Source organism: Sander vitreus, chromosome 7 (genome assembly GCF_031162955.1).
Source record: "Sander vitreus isolate 19-12246 chromosome 7, sanVit1, whole genome shotgun sequence".
In the NCBI taxonomy this organism is placed as follows: Eukaryota; Metazoa; Chordata; class Actinopteri; order Perciformes; family Percidae; genus Sander; species Sander vitreus.
This window is the reverse complement of record NC_135861.1, coordinates 10994010-11015342: the sequence shown is the minus strand read 5'-3', so window position 1 is coordinate 11015342 and position 21333 is coordinate 10994010. Positions and strand designations below refer to the sequence as shown.

General features: G+C 42.3%; 2 protein-coding genes across 2 annotated transcripts; one reads left to right on the top strand and one right to left on the bottom strand.

The window, feature by feature from the left end:
* Positions 1-7858: 7858 nt before the first annotated feature.
* Positions 7859-14471, bottom strand: wdr6 (WD repeat domain 6). Its single transcript, XM_078254554.1, has 7 exons — positions 14354-14471; positions 14013-14116; positions 13594-13758; positions 10184-13043; positions 9813-9890; positions 9348-9464; positions 7859-9051 (listed from the first exon to the last, which is right to left on the bottom strand). Exons 2-7 carry the CDS (start codon positions 14080-14082, stop codon positions 8037-8039), a joined length of 4305 nt encoding a protein of 1434 aa, XP_078110680.1. The 5' UTR covers positions 14083-14116; positions 14354-14471; the 3' UTR covers positions 7859-8036.
* Positions 14472-14962: 491 nt separating this feature from the next.
* Positions 14963-20913, top strand: fsbp (fibrinogen silencer binding protein). The gene is made up of 4 exons (XM_078254556.1): positions 14963-15236; positions 16692-16747; positions 16966-17131; positions 18292-20913. The coding sequence occupies exons 1-4, from the start codon at positions 15032-15034 to the stop codon at positions 18651-18653; spliced, it is 789 nt and encodes a 262-aa protein (XP_078110682.1). The 5' UTR covers positions 14963-15031; the 3' UTR covers positions 18654-20913.
* The last annotated feature ends 420 nt before the right edge of the window (positions 20914-21333 follow it).

Genomic DNA, 21333 nt, shown 5'->3' with positions numbered 1-21333 from the left:
CTGGAACACACACACACGCACACACACACAGGGCTAAAGGTCATAGAGATTCAGATAAAAGACCTAAAAATGCCCAACCTGACACAATAAGGCCAGAAACTAATCCTATCCTATGACTTACCAACATTGTGCCTTCACCCTCTCCAGAAATGACAGGGACTTCTTTTCTACCCGCTGCCCAAGGGCATCTAGCTGGGCTTCGTCCAGTGCAACAGCAAGATAAGGCTGCTTGTAGTGAGGAAAGCCAATTCGCTCAACGCTGTCCATCCGACAAAGATTATTGGCAGTACAGTCAAGTATTACTTTTTTCTTCTCACAATACTGGGTGTGTGTTTACCATTATGTGTCTCGTGCACTTTTCTTTGTGTGTAAAATGTATGTATGAAGTTACATGACAAAGAAGACAAGTAGTAACTGTATAGATAACCAAACGAACCTAAGCAGTGAGAGAGAGTGGCTGACCTAATCTTTAGCACCACGAAGCTGCACAAGTACAGAGTTCACATGTTTGACAGCGTGCATGTATGAGGATCACACACACACGCACACACACACACACAGCTCCACAAACTGAGTTGGGGAAGGTTGAGAACAGCCTTGAACTTTGCACATTACAGCGAGTTTACAGTCCCTTTTCTCCTCCCCCTTCACCCCCGAATCAGCACGTCTGAATGCCTCCATTATCACAGAGACTCATGCTCTGAATGTGTGTGTGTGTGTGTGTGTGTGTGTGTGTGTGTATATGTGAAAGAGAAAGTGAGAGTGAGAATGAGAAAGATAAATATGTTCTGTTTTAATCTACTTTAATGTATTCCACTTTGCACAATGGGTAATTTTTGAAAGCCATGCACTCCCACTGAGACAATGTGAAATTAATTAAAAGACTGAGGTGGGGGAAATGAAGAATCAGAGGCACATGTAGAAAGAAAGAAGCCAAAAAAAAACAACAGAGAAATGTTTTTTATTTCCACAATTGTTTTTTTTGTCCTTTTAATCTCAGCACAATATGAAATTAGTTTTACTCCAGGATTATACAAAAGGAAAAGGAAAAGCCATTGCAGCAGATCCTCCTTTCATTAAAAATAAAGAATACCCTCAACAGAAACTTTATGAACAGAACATTCAAGAAAGAGAAGAGATATTTATCTTTATTAGGCAAATAAAGTTCAAACCCAAAACGCAGTATTTCACAACATGATAAATAGGCCTATGATCTATCTTTCTATCTATCTATATAAAATGTAGCACTAATAAAACAAAATACTATATTCGAGAAAAGTACATTTCAATGATTAAAAACTGTCCATGCAACACTGATTCTTCAGTAGTGTATCTGTCTCAAAAGCAGCATGAGGTTTCTGATGCGTTCGGCCCGGCAGCGAGGAGACTGGTGCAGCGGCAGCTCGAAGAAAGAGAAGGTGAAGCTTCGAGAGAAACTGAGGTTGGTGACGGGACGCAGTGGTGGGAGACGGAGAGGACGTGGCACCCGACGCTGGGGCAACAACCTCCGCCTCGCCCGTAATCCTCTACCCCCTCCACCTGCAGAGACAGAGAGGGACAGACATGGACGAAGTGAGAAGAAATTGCTCACAAAACTTTGTAAAAGGACAGGACCTGTATTCGTCAAAGGGCCAACACCCATGACCCACACAGGTGTTTTCACTTGCCTGGTCTCAGGACTGCGTGGTCCTGCAGACTGTGCTTGATAAACACAAACTCTCTCACTCTCCTGAAAACGTATATAGCTTACCTTTATCATCTTGTTTTTTAGTATATAGATATTGTTGACAAAACTAGTGCAGTGTTCAATACATGTCTGTTCCCAACGGGCCGATTGCTTGGCCTCTGGTATTGCTGCTTGCAGCTTCCTCGAGAAACACACATCCAAACAAATTCACACTCGACCCTGTGCTTCCTTGGGGCCAGAGCGTAATACCTCCCATGACATAGTTGCATCCCCTAGCAATGCTAGAATATACAAATAATTTGCTAACAGCTAGCTACATATTTGGGATCAGTCCATTTCCCGGAATGGGAGGGAGTTATATTGCTGATGCGTGGAATGTTCGGTCTCTCTGGTCTCTTTTCCTTCATCTGTTCTTTAATGTACTGTAGCGAGCGACGAAGAGTGAGCTGTACCCAGCATGCCGTTTGGCAGTGTTACAGTTAATAGGGGTTCCCTCTTCATTACACAGAGCCGGCCCGACACATGAGCAAACTAAGCGCCTGCTTAAGGCCCACCATGGCCACCAAAGGGCCCACAAGAGAGAATACACAGTGTGTACATTAATGCATAGTCATTGCCAGACCTATCTCCACAGCCCTGTAGAGCAAGGTTTGGCTACACCACAGACGCATTCTGGGATAGGAGCAAAATATGCTCTGGGTTGTTTGCATTTCTTTAAATGTCAATCTTCAATCGTCTTGGGTGGCGCTAAGCTCTGGACGCAGCGAAGGTGGCTCTGCAAAATAGTCTTGGAAAAGAACTTGTTCTGGTGCTGGTGGAACATTTACACCCCACAAAAGAAAATGCCACATACAATATTAAATGAACGTTAACTGTTCACACAATACAGTAACATGAGCTGGATACATGGTTCAACGTAATTTGCTCTTACCAGCGAATCGCCGTGTGTACTTCGTCCATAGCAATCCCCACCAATTGGTCCCAAAACGTCCCAGTTAGATAGTAATTCCCATAAACATATTCTTTGTAAATATTTACAATCATTCCCTGAAAGAACCAAGCAGGCACGATCCAAAAAAAGCACAGGTTTAAATAATAATCTTAATGAGTTATTTGTTATAGATACAGGGTCAGCGGAATGACTTATTGGGACACCAAATGAAATGAAGCCATCGTTAATGTTATTTGTTACACCTGTACTTTTCCTGCTATGACAGAATAAGTCAGAATGTATACTGTGAAAAAGGTGTATTTCCAGCATATAGCTCTGGGCAAAAGTCTAATCTATCTGACTGAAAACACCTGTGTGGATATGTAGGGCCCTTAACTTGTATTGATGGTATGTTGTTTGTCAGATCACAGCCAAGCATACATTGGACTTACAGAAGATATTTTGTCATGTCATAGTATGAAAAGCACAGTTGTTACTATAACATTAGCAATGGCTTTGTTCTATTAAAGTGTTCCAGTAAGTCATGACAGTGTGGTAGTGAGCCAGCATGTTCCAGACATACCTACGCTGTCCTGCGGGACTGCACCAGGTGGAGATGGAGCCTCAGAGTTGAAACTTGAACTTGAAACGTCCTCGTCTTCGTTCTGTCTCCCACGATAAGGAGTGGATGGCGTGGGCTGAGGAGCAGGAGGTGGTGGAGGTGGAAGTGGAGGGGGCCGTGGAGGGGGTGGCAGGGGGATTGAGGTAAAAGAGGATTCAGAGAGAGCCAGGCCTCCCCAAGGCGTCATGGTGGTGTCTGAGACGAGGATGGAAGAAGGCCCTGGATGAGGGTGAGAGGAGGATGTCTGCTGCTGGCTGCGTTTTTGGTGATTAGCCTGATGGGGGCGCTGGAGAGCAGGGGAGGAGAGAGATTGCTTGGCTGTTGTAAGAAAGAGGAGATTCGAGGAAAAATAAAAAGATAACAGTTAATCCACAAACTACACCACCTTTTAACTGAAGTGGTCTGTCTTAAAACATAAAACGTTTGTTGGACCAATATTGCAGCTAGGAGGATTACATGTGCTTCTCTGTTGCAAACCCACTTCATGGTTTAAGCTGATAAGGTAAGTTTACAGTATCTTTGCGTAATATTTTACAAAAACAGCAGCACCAGCTTTGGAAAATATGATGAAATAATGAAATGTGTTTATGTCAAATAAACAGATCCTTCAACCAGAAGAGTTATATACTGGCCTGTTTATGAAATTCATCTGTACCAAAGTTATTTGTTTTGAAAGAGAAAGCTGCATAGGCAATCTACATAAGCCTTCTGTAAAAAGGTGCTAGATATTTAAGGCCAGCAACCGCAAATTAGAGAAGAATAAACTACTGTAATAAATAACTATTAAGCCTTTTTTTTCTTGCATGGCCATTATGGTAAAATATGTTGATTCACATCAGTTTTCCATAAAAGAAATCACTGTACATTTTTTTTGTCTTGGTGTTCCTTTAGCATTATTGCCTTAAGGACCACTGAGTTTGTAGTTATCTGTTAAGTTTTCAGCATTACACAGGCATTATTAAAAAATAAATAATTATTAAGATAAAGTGAATGATCTGGATATCATCATGAAAACTAATTTTTTACAAAATGTGATAATAAGCAGTAAATAGCCTGCTGTACAACATTTTCATTTGTTCAAGGAATCTGATTTATGTTACATCAAAGCCCTTTATTTGTAGTTCGCTTTGCACCTAATGCTTAATTTATGTTTATATTTATGTTAATATACAAAGTATATCATTATAAAATAATAATTATCTTCAAAATATGCATGTGCATTACTCCATGCTCATGCAGCATAATAGCCTCTGTTAGCAGAGAGGTGAGTGGGTCATGAGTGGATCATCACCTGTTGTCTTACTCCCAGATGAACCAATGAGAGGTAGTCGTTCACGTGACATAACCAATCCGGGAGCCTGAGCAGAAATAAGTATGACTGTTTAAAAAATGACATGCTCATACTTGTAAGACATATATTTACAGTTTACAGTGTGCCTCTTCCATCTTCCACCCAGTAAACAGCAGGGACAGTTACACACTGCAATACAAACAGGCATTCATTTTGGATGACGATGCCAGTATGGCTCAAGGGATGGTAATGTAGGCCCGTTGGTCAGCCCACCACTTTGCTCCAGACTGAAATATCTGGACTACCATATGATGGATTGCCATGACATTTTGTACAGACATCCATGGTACCCAGAAGATGAATCCTACAGACGTTGGAGAACCCCTGCCTCTCGCAACACCTGCAGGTCAAAGTTTCACTTATCCAGTTAAATATCTCAACATCTACTAGTAGATTGACACAAACATGATAAACACCACGAGTTCACATTCAGTCATTGAGCATGTTAGCATGCAGACATTAGCATTTAGATATATATATATAAGTGCAGCCTCACAGAGCCAGCATAGTTGTAGACTTCTTTATTGTCCACTCTTTGTTAAAACAAATCCTTTTTTTGTTTGTTTTTTGAAATCCTAATCACATGTTTCTTGACCCATGGCCTAAACATCCACCAAATATTGTTGAACTCTAATAAAAGATACCCTGATAACAAAGGCAAGGCAGCTTTATTTGTATAGCACATTTCAGCAACAGGGCAATTCAAAGTGCTTTACATGAAAACAGATAAAAAAATTAAAAACAGATAAAATACGAGAAAAAAAAAAAGTTACAGTGCAGTATAAGAAATAGACATAGGACTGAACCCACTTGGCAGAGAAACCAACTCTTAATGTGAGTAATTTGTGATGTGGTTAAAGCACCAAGAAAGCAAATATATTAGCATGTGAAAGCTTACGATTCACTTTAGAGTCTATGCAATCTTGCTCAAAGCTATTTTTTTCAGTTTGATGTCAAATGCAACATTTAGCTCTTCTGAGAGTGTGAGTGACATGGATGTGAAATGGGATATGAGGAAAGATCAGTGCTCCAAATGTGCTGATAAAGAGATGTTAAGAAAAAAATATCTAAAATGAAGGACATTTTTTGATACCAAGTTAATGAGGATAAGATGAGGGTTAAGTTAAAAGACAGCAAATAAATACAGTGAATTGCGCATCGTAAGAAGAAGTGATGGAAAGCTGTGAGGGAGAGTGTGTCCATACCTCTTCGATAGGTGGAAATTGTCACTCCTTCAGTACTTTGACAGCAGACCACTTGTTTTATTCCTCGTTCTCCTGGGCCAAGCAAAGCATGCCTCACAGACACACATTCACTCTCACACACTAAAACACAAGGGTCGTCATCAGCACACAGGGACAATTTTCCTTCCAGCACTTAATCACTACAGACGCTGATGATTGCTCAAGCTGGCTTCCATAAGTCACTTTGCCTCTCCACATGTTGTTTGAAGACTGCATATGACTAATGAGTATGCAATCCTTTTGTAAAAACACGTTTTCCCTTAAAACTGTATGTAAAATGTATCCCAGACACACATCCTTTTCTTGGAGATTGCTTCCTCTCTGTGTCTCATCTTACACTCCGTCATTCATCAATCAGTCAGTCCTCTCCATTTTTCTGCCTCGTCTCTCCTTTCTCACTTTCTCTTCTGTGACCCAACAAACATCAGCAGTGATACTCATTGCAGCAGCTGCCTTCTGTATTTCTGTCTCCCCCCTTTTTTCTCCCTCCTCGCAGCCCTCACCTTTACCTTGTCAGCACTGGTGCTTTCACTCTCCATCCTCTCTTTTCTCTCCCCCTTTCTTTCCCTTGTAAGTGATAGTGGTGGTTACACAGGTACTTTGGCTCTTGCTATCTCCCCCTCCTTTTCCTTTTTATCCCTTGAAACAAAGACATCATCCTGGAAAAATGGAGCATTCCCTATTCCCTCTTTTTACCATATTTTCTTCATTAGCTTGTTCTTCTTCTTCTCCTTCCTCCTTCTTTCTCTCCATTGTGAGTGGCAGGTGGTGAGATGGGTACTTGACAAAAGGCAATGTGAGACGAGGCTAAAATATTAAAATATTCATGGATACCTGCAGTGGGCCCCTTCATGGGATCTGACCCCCACCTACCCCTACACACACACACACACACACACACACACACACACAAAATATGCAAATAATTGTGCACAGCCCCCTATCAACTTGCAGTATTAACATTTCATATCACAACACATTCTGCTAAATTAGCATTTCAGAACACATGCACACACATTATCATAGTATGTGTGCACATTTATACAAACCCTCACCTTCAACCAATCACACACTCCATGTTCACATTTGTGACTTACTTGTGCATAAAAATGTAATCCTTAATAATCCCAAAACAAATTTTTTCCTTACTCCAACCATTAGCCGAACAATACACTAAACGTAATTGTAACCAATGCCAAATGTAAACTCCCAGACAGCCTTTGAAGAAGGTTGGGCACCACAGCTCCACAGGACTAGTCAGGGCAGAGCTTCTTCCCACTCTGTGTATAATTAATTTCTTAACAACTCCTGCATTGATTGTGACATTGCACTCAATTGTTATATAGTTTGTATATGTTGCATTTTCTTATGTTTACCCTCACGTATTATCTACCGGTTTTAAATCTGTTATGGTGCCAGTTTTTTGTGGACATGCGTGATTCACTATAAAAATCTGGATTTCAGTGCTTTGCTCAAGGGAACCTCAGAAGTGGAAGTATATTTTAAACTACAAAGATATGAGTAAAGGCAGTCTTTGTTTTGGCCTTTTTTCTGAAAATGAAGTCCCAAGGATCTCTTCAAGTACACAGCTTTATTTCCTGGCTGGTTGAGATATAACATGCTGCATTATTAACTCCAGTGATTTCAGCCATCTTTGTGCAGTGTTACGCTAGTCCCTGAAGGAGGCCACAGATGGCCCAAACACATCGGAGACGATTTAATGTTCTCGTGAAATAGCCATGAAGATTTAAATTTTCCTCAATCAGCACCAAATGCCTTTGAGAATTTGCAGAAATGGAGCTAGATCCCAGACTCAAATTTTCAATTTGTGTAGGCTAGCAGAAATTAATGACAGGCTTTAGTTTAAAAAAAAGTCAAGACCAACTGTTTTAAATCTCTTCACACAGGTTTGTTGTTTCTGCTGAAACTATTTTGTTTTTCTTTTTATTAAATCTTTACCGAGCTGCCATAAAAATTAAATGCCATACATAAATGCAATGTAGCCCATAAATAATGAGAAAGGTGGAGAATAAATAAACTTTATTAAAAATGCAATTAGCAAAGTTAAATTAATCTGAAATCAATTACAATTACAAATAGTTCATAAGTCTTTTTTTTTTTAAATGTGTCCATTGAGAAAGTGATTGTTTGGACCACTGCTATCTTTCGATTGCACTTTGTGTTTACTTTGTAAAGACCATTTAACTCTGTGATTCACCTTCTCCTTTAATCTTCTTTTCTCCATTTCTGACTCGTAGTAGCTGGAAGCCCTGGCCGCAGACCAGCACCCATCCCGTGTTTTCTCTCTTTTTCTTGCTCTCACAGGAAGCCTTGAAACCCATCTCAGTGTTCCCCTCACTCTCTGTCTCACCCATGCTGTCAGTCTCTGTTGGATTTCTACATTCACCAGCTGCTTCACCTCCCTTCTCATCACCAGTTTGACAAACAGGGTCACCCGTCTTGCTCATGGCTTCAACAGGTTCTCCATCCTCGGCCTCATCAGCTGTTTCCTTATTGAACTGTGCTGCTGTTTTACACATCATTTTTAACCCTGTCTGACTCCCTTTATCTCGCCAAATTGCAGTCTCCTGCTCCGACTCACACCTTGTTTTCCTCTTTTTATATCCCTCCTCCTCCTCTATCATCTGCCCTTCCCACACTGCGAGTCCTGCAGCATCTGCAACATGGGAGCACAGCGCCCCGATGTGGCTGATACCGGTACTGCCGACCCTCCACAGGCAAACCCTCTGATCTGAAGAAGTGGAGACCACGAGGCCTGGGCTCAGGACCTTCAGGGCGGTCAGAGGGGCGGCGTGAGCCAGCAGGATGTGGGACTGGGACTGGAGATGAAGATGTAGCTGGCTTCGGGGTTGGACCTGGGATTGTAGAGAAATCAGGGGCTCAGAAATCTGAGAAAACCCTCTGCTGCCCCCAATCTTTCCATCTTCATGGTACTGCACCCTAATCGTGGACACTGTCAGCTGCCCATCATCTCCTCCGCTAGCAACAGTTACCAGGCAACCGCCCTCTCGTTGGCCCAGTTTCTCTGCCCAAACAGCCAATGAGTTGACGCCGCTCTGGTGGGCGTGAATGTCAAGGCAGGGGATTGGTGGAGTCAGAGCACTGCTTGAAGAATCGGTCGATAAGGAAGAAGCATCAGTCAAATCCCACACTGCAATTTTGCCATCTGTTGCAGCACTGAACAGCAGCCTATACCTGAGAGAGAGAGAGAGAGAGAGAGAGAGAGGAGTTAATACATTCATGTACATTTTCATCACAGACAGAAACCTAACTCACTGAGCTCTTAATATTGTATTACTATATCTGATCTGCCAGTCACTACTCTTTCCAAAACGGAGTGCATTAAAATAATAAAAACATATTAAAATCAATAGGTGGTTGGGTTCTGATGGGTTACTACAAAGCAAGACTACATATAACTTGTAGTGACGGTGCCAACATTCATCCGCTTCAGGTTTAGGAAATGAAAAAACGCACAACAAACAGATCACCTGTTGCCTTTTCCATCCTCCAGGCTGCAAGTGGCAACACTGAGCACACAGCGCTGGTGGTAATACGTCTCCCACAACAAATCAATTTGACGCTGGACTTCACTGACTGAGAACAATCTGGAAAAGACAGTAATGCAGGTCAGAAGACAGCAAAAAGAAGAGTGCGAAGAAAGTGACAAATAGTGCATTATAAAATGAAATTAGGTGAACAAGAACAGCATTTAAGATTGAGCTAACAGCATCTCGAGGGACATGACGAAAACACGTGGAGAGTAAATATCTTCGGCCACAATTAAGCTATATTTTGCCATGTAACAACATCCTTTCAACACCTTCAGTTACAATCATTATCACTACCACTTTGCTGAAGAAAATACTCATTTGAGAACAGGAACTTTTCTCCAGCTCCTGAGAAAGAGGTTTCAGGTGTGGAAAACTTCAAATTTTGCTGTGATGACCACCAACCTGAGAGCTCCGTCACTACAAGCCAGAGCCAAAAGACCACAGTCTGTCTTCTCATCCACCGCCACTATAGACATGTACCTGAAAACGCACAGACACAGCTGGTAAGACTGGATCAGAAGTCGATTTAAAAAGGAAAAGAATATGTGGGTAGATTTAGCTTTAACAGTATAGTAGCAAATTTATCTTATATGCAGACTTCAAAAACCTTTTGATAATGTATACTTTTCTTGATGAAGAAGGGAATACAGATGAAAAAGAAAGGCAGGAGAGAAAAAGCAGCACCTATACATTAGGTAGTTATAAAGAAATAGTCCATCTCTTTATGGATGGAATTCCCTTTACATATGTGCAGAAAACAACCATCCACTTGCCTTGTTTCTGGGTCCATTTTCACCGTCTTGTGTCTGTTCCGCCTCCTCTCCCACTGTTTGTCCAATCTGTGACTGGCCACCTGGATCACCTGGCAGGCGGGAACCAGTCTCTGGCTGTCCCAGCCGATTAACAGCCGGTAACACTGCATCTGAGCTCGCCCGCCAGCTGACACGAGCAGGGCAGAGAGAGACTGTGTCTGGTCTTCACCCCCTCCCTCTGGCCGCGTTACTGCCGTCACTGTCCGGACGCTCGAAATGTGGTCAGTAATAACTGAGAGAACTTTGATGCTGCCAGAGTTGGGACGTACCGCCAGGACGGTTAAGCTAGTGTCCTCTCCTCCCGTCACCACTATCTCCCAATGCTCTTCCCCTCTCTCCACCTCCTTTTCGTCATCTTTCAGTGTATCCCTTCTTTCAGTTTCAGTCAAATCTTTAGCACTGTTTGTTTGAATCTCATTCCCAATTCCCCTTATCATCCCCAGCCTGCATACACACCCGATCCCCCTCCCATGGACACCCTCTCTCAGGCTCCATCCTCCAGTCCTTCCTGCCTTCCCAGCCCAGCTGGGGGCCTCTCCAGGGGGTTGCGTAGCCAGGACAGCCCCCTGCTTGATGAAGATCAGGGCTCCATATCCGGACCAAACCCCTTTGTGGGAAGGCCAGAGACTCCAAGAGCGATGCCCCCCACCACAAGGCACCGCTAACAGCCTCTCCTGCCTCACCGGGTCCCAAACCACGAAGTGGACCGCATGAAAGCCAACAATGGCAAACCTGGCTTCTCTTCTCCTTTTCTCTGTCTTTTCTTCTTCTCCTCCAAAGCTCCCATCCTCTTTTCTCTCCTCTGTAACCGCCAGCTTTTCTTTCAAATTTTGTTTCTTTGTCTCGTAGTGGTTCTCACATTCCTCTCCGAGCTCTTCCTCCTCCTCCTCTTCCACAGGAATGTCAGGCTCAAGAATCAAAACCCTCTCCAGCCACTCCATACCCTTGCAGGCCCGCTGGACTCGGAGAACCTCCAGCTTAAGCCCTCCTTTGTTTTCTACACCGTTTCCATTACTCTTTTCTTCAGATTTTTCTGGTGCTGTCTGATGCACTCTGAAGACCCTCACACAGCCGTCCCTGCCAGTGCTGTAGAGCAGTCCCTGGTATTCGCACACTGAAGTTACACCCTGCTTTCCATGCACCCCGAACAGGCAGCTCAGTGGGTGCAGCATTAGGTCACCCACTTCTTTTCTTTCCCTCTCCTCCGTCATTTTGCTTTTTCTGTCTCTACCGCTACCATTTCCCTCAGCTTCAATCCCTTCATTATCAGTTTGTTTCCTGTCTGTCAGCAAACCTTCATCCATCCTTTTGTTATCTCCTATCTTCTGCTCCAGCTTTCCTCTGTCCTGAAACAAAAGCAAGGACCCTCTCCTGTCCCCGCACACCCACAGCAATCCCTGTGGCATGGAGTGGAGGCGCACTGCAGCTGTCAGCCAGCGTTTGGCGCAGGGGGGAAGCAGGAAAGAAGGAAGGGGATTTACATTGAGAGCCAAGGCAGAGTTTTCATCCAATTCTACCTCTAGACGCCAGCGATAGGCAAGACCTTCAGCGCCTGATGCTATCAAATACAAGCCTTCTTTTGCCTCTTGCCAAATAAAACTATGGATTTTCCCTGATCGTCCTGTGAGAAGAATCCCACACTGAGGATGAGAGACGGGGAAGACCTGTATGGACCCGCTGAGGTTTCCCACAGCACACAAATTAACTTTTGCTGTAGAGTCTTTTACACTGACATTTATTGTTTCCATGACACAATAAGACTGAAACTCAGGAGTCCCTTGCCATACCATCTCCCACTGCCCATTGCTGTATTGGTAAACTATTCCTTGGTCAGTGCAAACCACAAACTTACTCTGACTCCAACTTGCATTTGTGTCCCCTGCTATACAAACAACTTTAGGCAAGCCTTGACCAGGAAATTTCAGGTCAGTTAGCTTCTCTGTAACTGGTTCCTCCATTCCCTCCTTCCCCTCCTCGCTCCCTTCCACCCTCCACAACCTCACCCCTCCATCTGCCCCCCCTGTAGCCACCCATCTCTCTTCATCTCCTGTTCCCTCACTGACTGCGAGTGCACGGACCCCCCCTGCTCGGTGTCCCTTTAACGTCCGAACCACCTTGCCACCTCCAGCCCAGTCCCAGACTAAACACGCTCCGTCTTCACCAGCACTGAACACTTTACCTGGGGAGAGACGCACCGAGAATACCCTAGCCTGGTGTCCATATAGGACCCTTAAACAAGCCGGGTTCAGGTCCCCACATTTCCCTCCAGGGCCCCCTAAAGCACCAACACCCCAAACCCTTACACTGCGGTCATCAGAGGCTGAAGCCAGCCATCCTCTCTCCTGAAGGTAAGAGATGCTGAAGATGACCCCGCTGTGGCCCAGCAGACGTCTCTCAACTGGAGCTTTGTGCTCAGAACCGCTACTTTTGTCCTCTCTTCCTCCAGGCTTCCAGAGAACCAGTTGGTTAAAAACAGTCCCTCCTACCAAGATGGTATCTGCCCAGGAATCATGTACCAAAAGGAGGGCAGAGTACAGCAGACACCCCTCCAGACAGGAGCGCTGAACCAGGGTATTTCCTGTAATGAGGTCGAGGAGAAGAGCACTATTGTGGGCAACAGCCACACAGAGCAGTGAGTGTTTGTCTCCAGAGAGCCAGCGGACATCCAGAGCCCAGTCCTGTAGCACCATGAGGGGACCCAGAATCTCCAAGTCCAGATGCTCTCCATCCTGGAGATCCACATGGAGCCTCACCAGCCTCACAGCCTTGCCTCCAAACACAGCTAGGTCATAGAACTTAGACTCTGAGGTGGAGCTAAGTTCTGGGGATTGACAGAAAAAAAGAGATGATTTTGTGAATTTATGAGCGTGAATAAATAAAAAACAAATCTGTAAAAAAAACTATTGACCAAGACTGGACAGTTCTTTAACTATCAGCCAAAAATAATATCCCATTATTTTTTTTAAAGATTATTTTTTTGGGCCTTTGCACTTTTAATTTTTGACAGGACAGCTAGGTGAGAAAGGGGGGAGAGAGGGGGGGGAAGACATGCAGGAAATTGTCACAGGTCAGACTCGAACCCTGGACCTCTGCGTCGAGGCATAAACCTCTCAGTATATGTGCGCCTGCTCTACCCGCTGACAACCCGGCCACATAATATCCCTTTATTATTTAGAATCAGCATTAATGCTGAAATTCCTGCAGATCACCACCAAAAACTAAGACTTATCTGTCCATGTGATTTCACTCAAATCGGCTAGTTATGTTTTTATACATCCCAGCAGAAGTGAAGAAATAAAACAACCTCCCTGAACGCAACAGAATAAAACTAACAAAGACAACAGTGGAAACAAACATCTGCTCGTTCTAACCATCTTTCTTCTTCCCACATGTTCCTGTGGCAGAGCTCTGTGCTGGGACAGCTGTCAGACTTCTCGGTCTTATCCCGTGGATTCTGTCACGTTGGAGCACACTCAGTGAGACACGGGTTTTAGGGCGAGGTTGGAGACCGTACACCGTCAAAATTGGACCCTCACCTGGAAAGGACAACAGAAGATTTTGTTCCATGTGTTGTGTGAGCCTTCTGTTCAGTCTTCTTTCAAAATAAGCAAGAAGAGAAGTGACACACTCCCCATAGTAAAATGTAAACATATGACCATCTATGCATAATTATTCTAACAATAATGCAGATAGTCCGGAAAATCCGGAGTTTTTTTTTTTTTTTTTTAAATCCTTTTTGTGCATCACTAGAAATGTCTGTTCTATATTGGCTCCCAACACTGTTTCCTACCTGTTAGTAAAAATGCATCTTGAAGGAACTCCAGAGCTGTAACTGGAGCTACAAAGGCTGCTGTCTCCATCTCTTAATAGTTAATAACACATTATCATTAGTGCCTGAAAAATATAAAGTGAAAACACACACTTGTTAAAGACGGTAGAGTGAGAAAAGACGGGAAACAGCCAGCCAGTGGTTGACTGGCATCTTAAATATTAAAACGTAAAAAGCTGAGAAACCTCTGTTAGCAAAACAAGCTTAAGCTAACAGCAGGAGCACTTTGTTATTTGGTGTGTACGAATCAAGAAAAGTAACTTTGCTAGGGCAATACCAATGCCGCTACATGATTTACTTACCAAGAAAAACTTTAAACGCAACATAAATGTGTTTTAAATCTGGATTAAAATATCTTTATTTGCATCCACGGTGCACAATTTAGTACCCATGTGTTTCTGTTCTGTCGGCCGTGCTGCGCTTAAACCAATCAGGCTACAATGCTGGCTTCCTGAACGCTGATTGGTTAGAAAAAAGGGTAGCCGTATTTGTATTGGAGAAAGCGACACATGTGACCGGCTGCTGCCTTTAGGTGTTTTCTGATAAACCATGTTATTGTAGCATCAGTCATCTGTATTGGTATTTAAATATGACTGATAGGCTATGTATTTTTAAGTGTGTTGGTCAGTTTCTTTAACTTTTGTTATTACACTTATTTAGACAAATACATACTTGATTTATTTTTCTTCTTTATACCAGCAGATACAACTGGGCTGTCTCTACACTTTCTTTCTAATACGTTTGGTTATTTCAGAATATCATAGAAAAATGAAACGCAGTAGCTCAATGTACCAATGCCGCTTTACCGATATTTGCTATCGTTACGTAAACAATACGTTATTTAAATTAATATGCGCAGTGATACATAATGCCGTGGATATTCCGAGTCGACATTGAACGCATCAGGAGGCAGGGGAGGGATAAGGTTGAGCCTGCCGCCTGGCTGGGGACCGGGGTCCAGCTAATTTCACCGATTAACTATGCCCGGAAAATGTAAATTCCAGGACTCCTGGCTCTCAAAGACAATTTACAAGGACTGGCTGGTTAAGGACGTCCAAGACATTCACTTTGCCCGATGCAGGGCCTGTTGTAAATCAATCAAACTTCAGACCATGGGCGAGGCTGCTCTCACCAGCCACGCAGGGGGAGCTGGCCACAAAGCAGCCGTACGCAAGCTAATGGAAGGTAGAATAGCTTCAATTATAAAACGGGAATACTGTTTTAAAAGCGTGCAAAGAGATGCGTCTAACGATCTTTTATGAATGCGTGTGATACTAACCGTTAACGTTTGTTCAGCTGCTTTAATTGCTGGCTGTGGTGTTGCAGTTTTGTTGTTATTGGTGGGCGTATTGGCTGCAACAACAGTCTGGACGTGTGCAGTGTTAAAAACATCTGTCCCACGTCATCAATCACGGCCCCTCTGGCCGTATGGTTCTCATCAACTTCCTCAGAAATGTTAGGCTGTACTATTAGATCTTTAAAAACACAACAGTCAACACTTCTCTGCAGTGGAGATGCTATAGGAGGAGCAGCTGTAGTAGTTTAACATCTGCAGCCTGCTGAAGTGTCCTTGACCAAGTGATGAAACCTGAGCCTAACTGTTTTTACTATGATGTAGTAGTAATAGTAATAATAGTAGTTGTGATTTGATTTGGGTATTCATATTAGTTAGAGTAAAGCTATTAATACCCCATTATTGCTGGAAAAAAATGTATCAATAAACACAAAATCCGGTGTGACATTTACTATAATGTGTACCCTATTGAACAATTAAGATATATTTTTAGGTACAAATTCCAGTATATGGTAAATTCATCCAAATTACAAAATAAATAAAAATAATAATTCCCAGAGTATCAAGACTGCCAGCACATTTTCATTTTTCTAAATTTAAAAAAAAAAAATCGACATTTTCATTATCCTAAATTAACAACTTTGTTGCTGTTGGGAGTGTTGTCCAGCGTTTTCCAGCCTTTAAAACTGTAGTTTAGGTGTTCTTTGTGTACTTTCTTGTCCAAAACACTGCAGTACTGAAATATAATATCCTTTTTTTTTGTTTTGTTTTTGTTTTAGAGATTTAGTAATTCTGCTCAAAGCCACTTCAGTGAGGTGGATTCTCGCTGCCATGAGGGCTGGAACACAAATCCTCAATTTTAAAGCCTGTCTACCTTCTCACTTTAACAGTTTGTCAAACAAACTGTTAAAGTGAGAGATAAGAAGAAGAAATTCAACCTGGAAACTGATTTAATAATCAAAGTGTCTGATCTCTAACTACTCCAAATTGTCTTTACAGAACTCTACCTGAAACTACTTAACTGACAATACATCTGGGGCTGACTTTGTTGACTTCTTCATTAAGTAAAAATGTACATCCCAAAATAGATTCACGCCTGCCCATGTTCCATCATGCTTCATTATTTACAGTCTGAACGGTTTTATTGGTGTTGAGTGGGTTGCAAACACATCATGATGCTGTAAGGTGCTTTGGATACATGCGTTTGTCGTTTTTCGAGTGTTTGAGTAAAGGTGATGTTGTACCTGCCTTCACCAGAGGGAGGTGCTCTCTGTGTATTTTTCTGAATCACATTCACCTGCTTTCCCTGTCTGTCTGTCTGTCTCTCTGTCCGTTTTTCTTATTAGCAGGCAATGTGATGCCGATAAATGCCGCTGGGCAGATAAATGGCAGCGTGAATCAGGTAAACATTTTTGAAGTGATCGTTTTGGTTTACACTCATTTTAGAGGCATCATTTCACATCAGCATAATTTAAACCAAAGAACAACATTAAAATAAACCTGGTGCAGTTCATTTCAATGGATAACTACAGTACATAAATAAACTAACATTCATTTTAGAAATTACAAATGCTTCACCAGCGTAATCACTTAAAACACGCTTTGTTCTCTCGGTTTCAGACTGAGGACAGCAAGGAGCAAGTGGCCATCTGCCTCCAGCGTGACGCCTTGGACAGAATAACAGGCAGCGACTGGTCCAGTCGGCACCAGAGCCCCACTACGAACTCCACCTACCACAATGCAGAGCTGCAGGATGTGACATTTGCTGCTTACTTCACAGCACCAGGTACCCACAGATAGCTCGGCATGTTGCCACAGTATTTGTTACCTATACACTATAGTGACCTTTAAATGAATGTTTCCATGTGATATATTAACCTGAAACATTACTCTGATTTAGGAAACTGTCATGTACTGAATGATTACCTTTACCTTAATGGGGTCATTGTTTAGGTTACCGTTACTGAGGATGAGGAGGAAGGAGTGTCATTCCCCCCCCCCCTCTGCATTTCATTGTCTTAGTATTTGTGCACCGGCAATAAAGTTGAATCATATCCAATTTAAATAGACAACGTCTGATTTGACAATCTGATTAATATCCGATTTGGAATTTAATTATTTGTTTAATCTACCTTTTAAAGTGCTCATATTATGCTCATCTTCAGGTTCATAATTGTATTTAGAGGTTGTACCAGAATAGGTTTACATGGTTTAATTTTCAAAAAACACCATATTTTTGTTGTACTGCGCATTGCTGCAGCTCCTCTTTTCACCCTGTGTGTTGAGCTCTCTGTTTTAGATACAGAGTGAGGCATCTCACTTCTGTACCATCTTTGTTGGGAGTCGCACATGCGCAGTAGCTAGGTAAGGACTACAAGCCAGTCAGAAGCAGTGTATGAGGGCGTGCCACGCTAGCAGCTAGGCGAGCATTATAACGTGTGTTACAAAGTGACGCATGTTCGTCACGGAAGTAAAGGCTGGACTACAATAGAGCTGTTTGGAGCAGTTTGTGAACAGTGTTTCTTGTTGGAGATGGTAAGTCCCTTTGGGGTGGACTTTGGGCTTTTTCACTTTGTAAACCTATAACATGCACAAAAAAAGACATATAACACAATAAAGGATAGGGAAAAGCCAAAAAGCATAATATGAGCACTTTAAGTAAATTTGGAGTTAATGTGTTAATGTGCAGGCACAGGTCTAGAAGCTTACAACATTAACGTTAATAAACGTTACAAGAAATGTCTGTCCCTCGTCCTAATATTTAGATACTAGTCAATCCCAGTAGTTCCTTGTTTTGTAAATGAGGCTGTGCACAAGCTGAAGCAGCTGCTGCAGCGGTGTATTGTTTGAAACAGCTAAGTGCATTTAGTAATATAAATTGGACCAATGCACTTATTAGTGACATAGGGTTCCCCTTGCTGACCTTTCTTAACTCTGACCTGTCAGGCAGGTACCGGCTCAACAACCAGCATCTCCAGCTGACAGGCAGCGAGGCGGAGGACACGACCCGCAGCCCGGCTCAGCACTACTCGGCAGACCTGTCAAGAGTGGAGCAGCAGCAGAGAGTAGAAGCTCTGGAGCAGCAGCAGCAGATGAAGATCCTGGAGTGGGAGAACAGGATGAAGGTGCTGGCGTGGGAGCAGGAGCTGGTGAAGGAGAAGAGGAGAGCAGCTCGGCAGAAGGAGAAGGCCTTCAGGATGAAGAAGGCTTACTACAAAGCCAAGCTAAAGAGGATGGGCGAGGACCTGCCGCCATCGTCCTCCAGCAGCAGTGATGAAGAGGAGAAAACATCTGATCTGACAGGATGAACTGTTTTAACTGTTGCATTTTTATTAGTGCTGTCTATTTTTTTTGTCTATATGCCATGGAACTGTTACTATTTTTATACATGGTTTTGTATTTCAAAGCAAAAGAAAGATTCTCAGTTGCTTTTAATTAGATATTCTTGCACAAAGAGGGAACATCACTGATTATTGAGATTACTTGGGTTGCAGACTACTCAAATGTACAAATGTAGCTTTTCTGAAGACTGGTAACGGTTTACATTATTCCATATTGTCAAACTACCAAACAATCTCTCTGCAACATGAGAACCACCTTCTCTGAGTAAGCTTTGCAAATATATTCAAATTAAACTAAACTGTTAGTTGAGTACAACGCTTCATTTAAGATCAAACCCAGTAAAAGATGTGGTACTAGACCTATAGAAGTACATGGATATGCTATGAAGCAGATGGACATCTTGTAGAAAAGCCTCTGAAATGTGTAAAAGGGTTGAAATCAAAATCAAAATCGTCTTGTTTTATCTGTTATTCATCACAATGTGTCTTCAGTATTCAAACTTACATGATGTGAGGTTGATCGTGTATGTAAAGGCCATAGCCTTATTCTAGGAAGAACAGCATTTTAAAGAATGTATTGAGAATTACATTCGCAGGTGTAGAAATTGAAATGACGTTCGTAAATGGACAATCTAATCATTTCACTTGCATAGCTTCTTTTGCATGTTAACATGAGTAGGTATGCTTAAACTTTAGTCTTTGCTTTGTAAATAAATTTGCATTTGGTACAGAGTTGGAGCTGACTGCAGGCAGATGACAAATCAAAGAAAAAACCTAAATACATACACGTGGCCAAAAGTACAGTATGTGGCCGTAATGGCAGCCTCTGCTGATTTTTGGACCTGTCAGCAGTGATTGGCTACAAAAGCATCAACTGCTATGTTAGTATAGTTATGTGCTGTAACTATTTCAGAGCTTTAGAGGTGCTGGTAGGCACATTTTTAAAATCTGGACAGAAGGCTAGCTGTTTCCCCCTGCTTCCAGTCGTAAACTAAGCTCATTGCTTCCTGGCTTCAATGCAGAGACATGAGAGTGGTACTGATCTTCATATCTAACTCGTCAGAAAATGTTAAGCAAAATATGTCTTTGTCACCCTTATGTGTTACAGCAAACATTTCTTTGTATTTTACTAGCTGCGACTAAGTCATACTATTACAAATCAGACAGGAGCATTGATCAGTTGTTTCAGCCCCTGCAGGTCTGAATATAAAGTTTATTCAAGGCCTGGTTATATTGTCTCAGCTGGTGCTTCTGTTTTTGCTGAGAGTCAGCAGAGGTGGCATCTGAACATCTCTGACGCCTCTGAATGTGACAGAATACTTTGAGTCGAAACATGTCAGAGAGAGAGAGCCCTCCAGAAAAACGTGTTCCTCTGTCAGGACGTTTCCTCTGCTCAGTTTTCTGCACATGGAAATGTCTGTTCTCATGAATATGAAACAGCACACGCAGAATAAATATGAACACAGCTGTGTAGGAATATCATTTTTTTTAATGTCCAACATTTCTCTTGTTTCCTTGGTAACAGGGGAACAGCTGGTTCCATGCCGCCGTCACCTTGCCGACGACGGGATAGAAGGCATCCCATTATTAACACACAAGCTAGCAAAGACAATCTCCCATCCCTCCTTCTACTCTCCCTGACTATCTCTCACTCTGTTTCTTTCCTTCGGTCACTTCCCCACTTTCTTTTTACAGAGCACATCACAACGTTTTAATCTCAACTCAGTTTTTTTTTCTTCGTCTCCCCTCACTTGTGTGGCTCCTATTGGTCCGAAGCAGATTAACCTGAAGCTGGATACTGACGGCTGACTGTTGGGTATAAAAGCACACATTACCAGTTCAAGATTTGATGTTGTGGATGTGAAGCTTCAGCCTTGAATCTATAACAGTGAACAGGGAGGATAATGGTTTGATTTAGGACATATCTGCATTATTTACACCCAGTATTCAACTTCTAGTTTAGATATGTTGACGTTCTGTCTGGGGAGGATAAATGCACCTACATAGGTTTGTTTGTTCAAATCTTTCCACATTTAACCTCCGTGATCAGATAAAGAAACCAAATGAAATGCTGAAAAGAAAAGTGTCCTGCGTCACACTGTAAACAGAGACATTTGTATCTTTACATTGCCCTCTCTTCTTGTCCTCCATCTGTGAATGTGTTGCAGTGAGAGAATCAGATTATAAGAAACAGAACAAAGGGAACATTTGGAAAAAAAAAAAAAAAAAATCACACATACTTCTTTAACAACCTCATACAAAATGGCAACATACTGTAAATAATTAATACAATGTCAATAAATTATTGATAAATAAAATAAATCTTATGTCTGTACAAGTTAAAGGTACTGTCAGTTGAAGACAATAAACAGATCTGAAGAAAAATAAATAAATGGAGCAGCTGAATGAAAAGAGTGAGGAGGAATCAAAGTCCGATTTCTTTTGGTGTATTAACCCTTTAAAAGACTAGTACAGGGGCATTTCTTGGCAATACGTTTAACACAACAAATAGGTTCACTTGTCACCACCTGGGGATGACAGAGCAGCAGTCAGAGCAGGAAGATATGCATTTGCGAGGTGTGAGTTGTGTTTTTATTTCCACTATCTGCATTTCTGTGCTTTTTTTCTTCCTCTCTGCAATGAGTAA

Coding starts and splice junctions, on each gene's coding strand:
- fsbp (XM_078254556.1), top strand. CDS start 15,032: ATGCCCGGAAAATGTAAATTCCAGGACTCCTGGCTCTCAAAGACAATT. Junction 15,237..16,691: donor CGTACGCAAGCTAATGGAAG/GTAGAATAGCTT, acceptor TTTTCTTATTAG/CAGGCAATGTGATGCCGATA. Junction 17,132..18,291: donor TGCTTACTTCACAGCACCAG/GTACCCACAGAT, acceptor CTGACCTGTCAG/GCAGGTACCGGCTCAACAAC.
- wdr6 (XM_078254554.1), bottom strand. CDS start 14,082: ATGGAGACAGCAGCCTTTGTAGCTCCAGTTACAGCTCTGGAGTTCCTT. Junction 13,759..14,012: donor AGATGCATTTTTACTAACAG/GTAGGAAACAGT, acceptor TGTCCTTTCCAG/GTGAGGGTCCAATTTTGACG. Junction 9,052..9,347: donor GAGGATGGAAAAGGCAACAG/GTGATCTGTTTG, acceptor TCTCTCTCTCAG/GTATAGGCTGCTGTTCAGTG.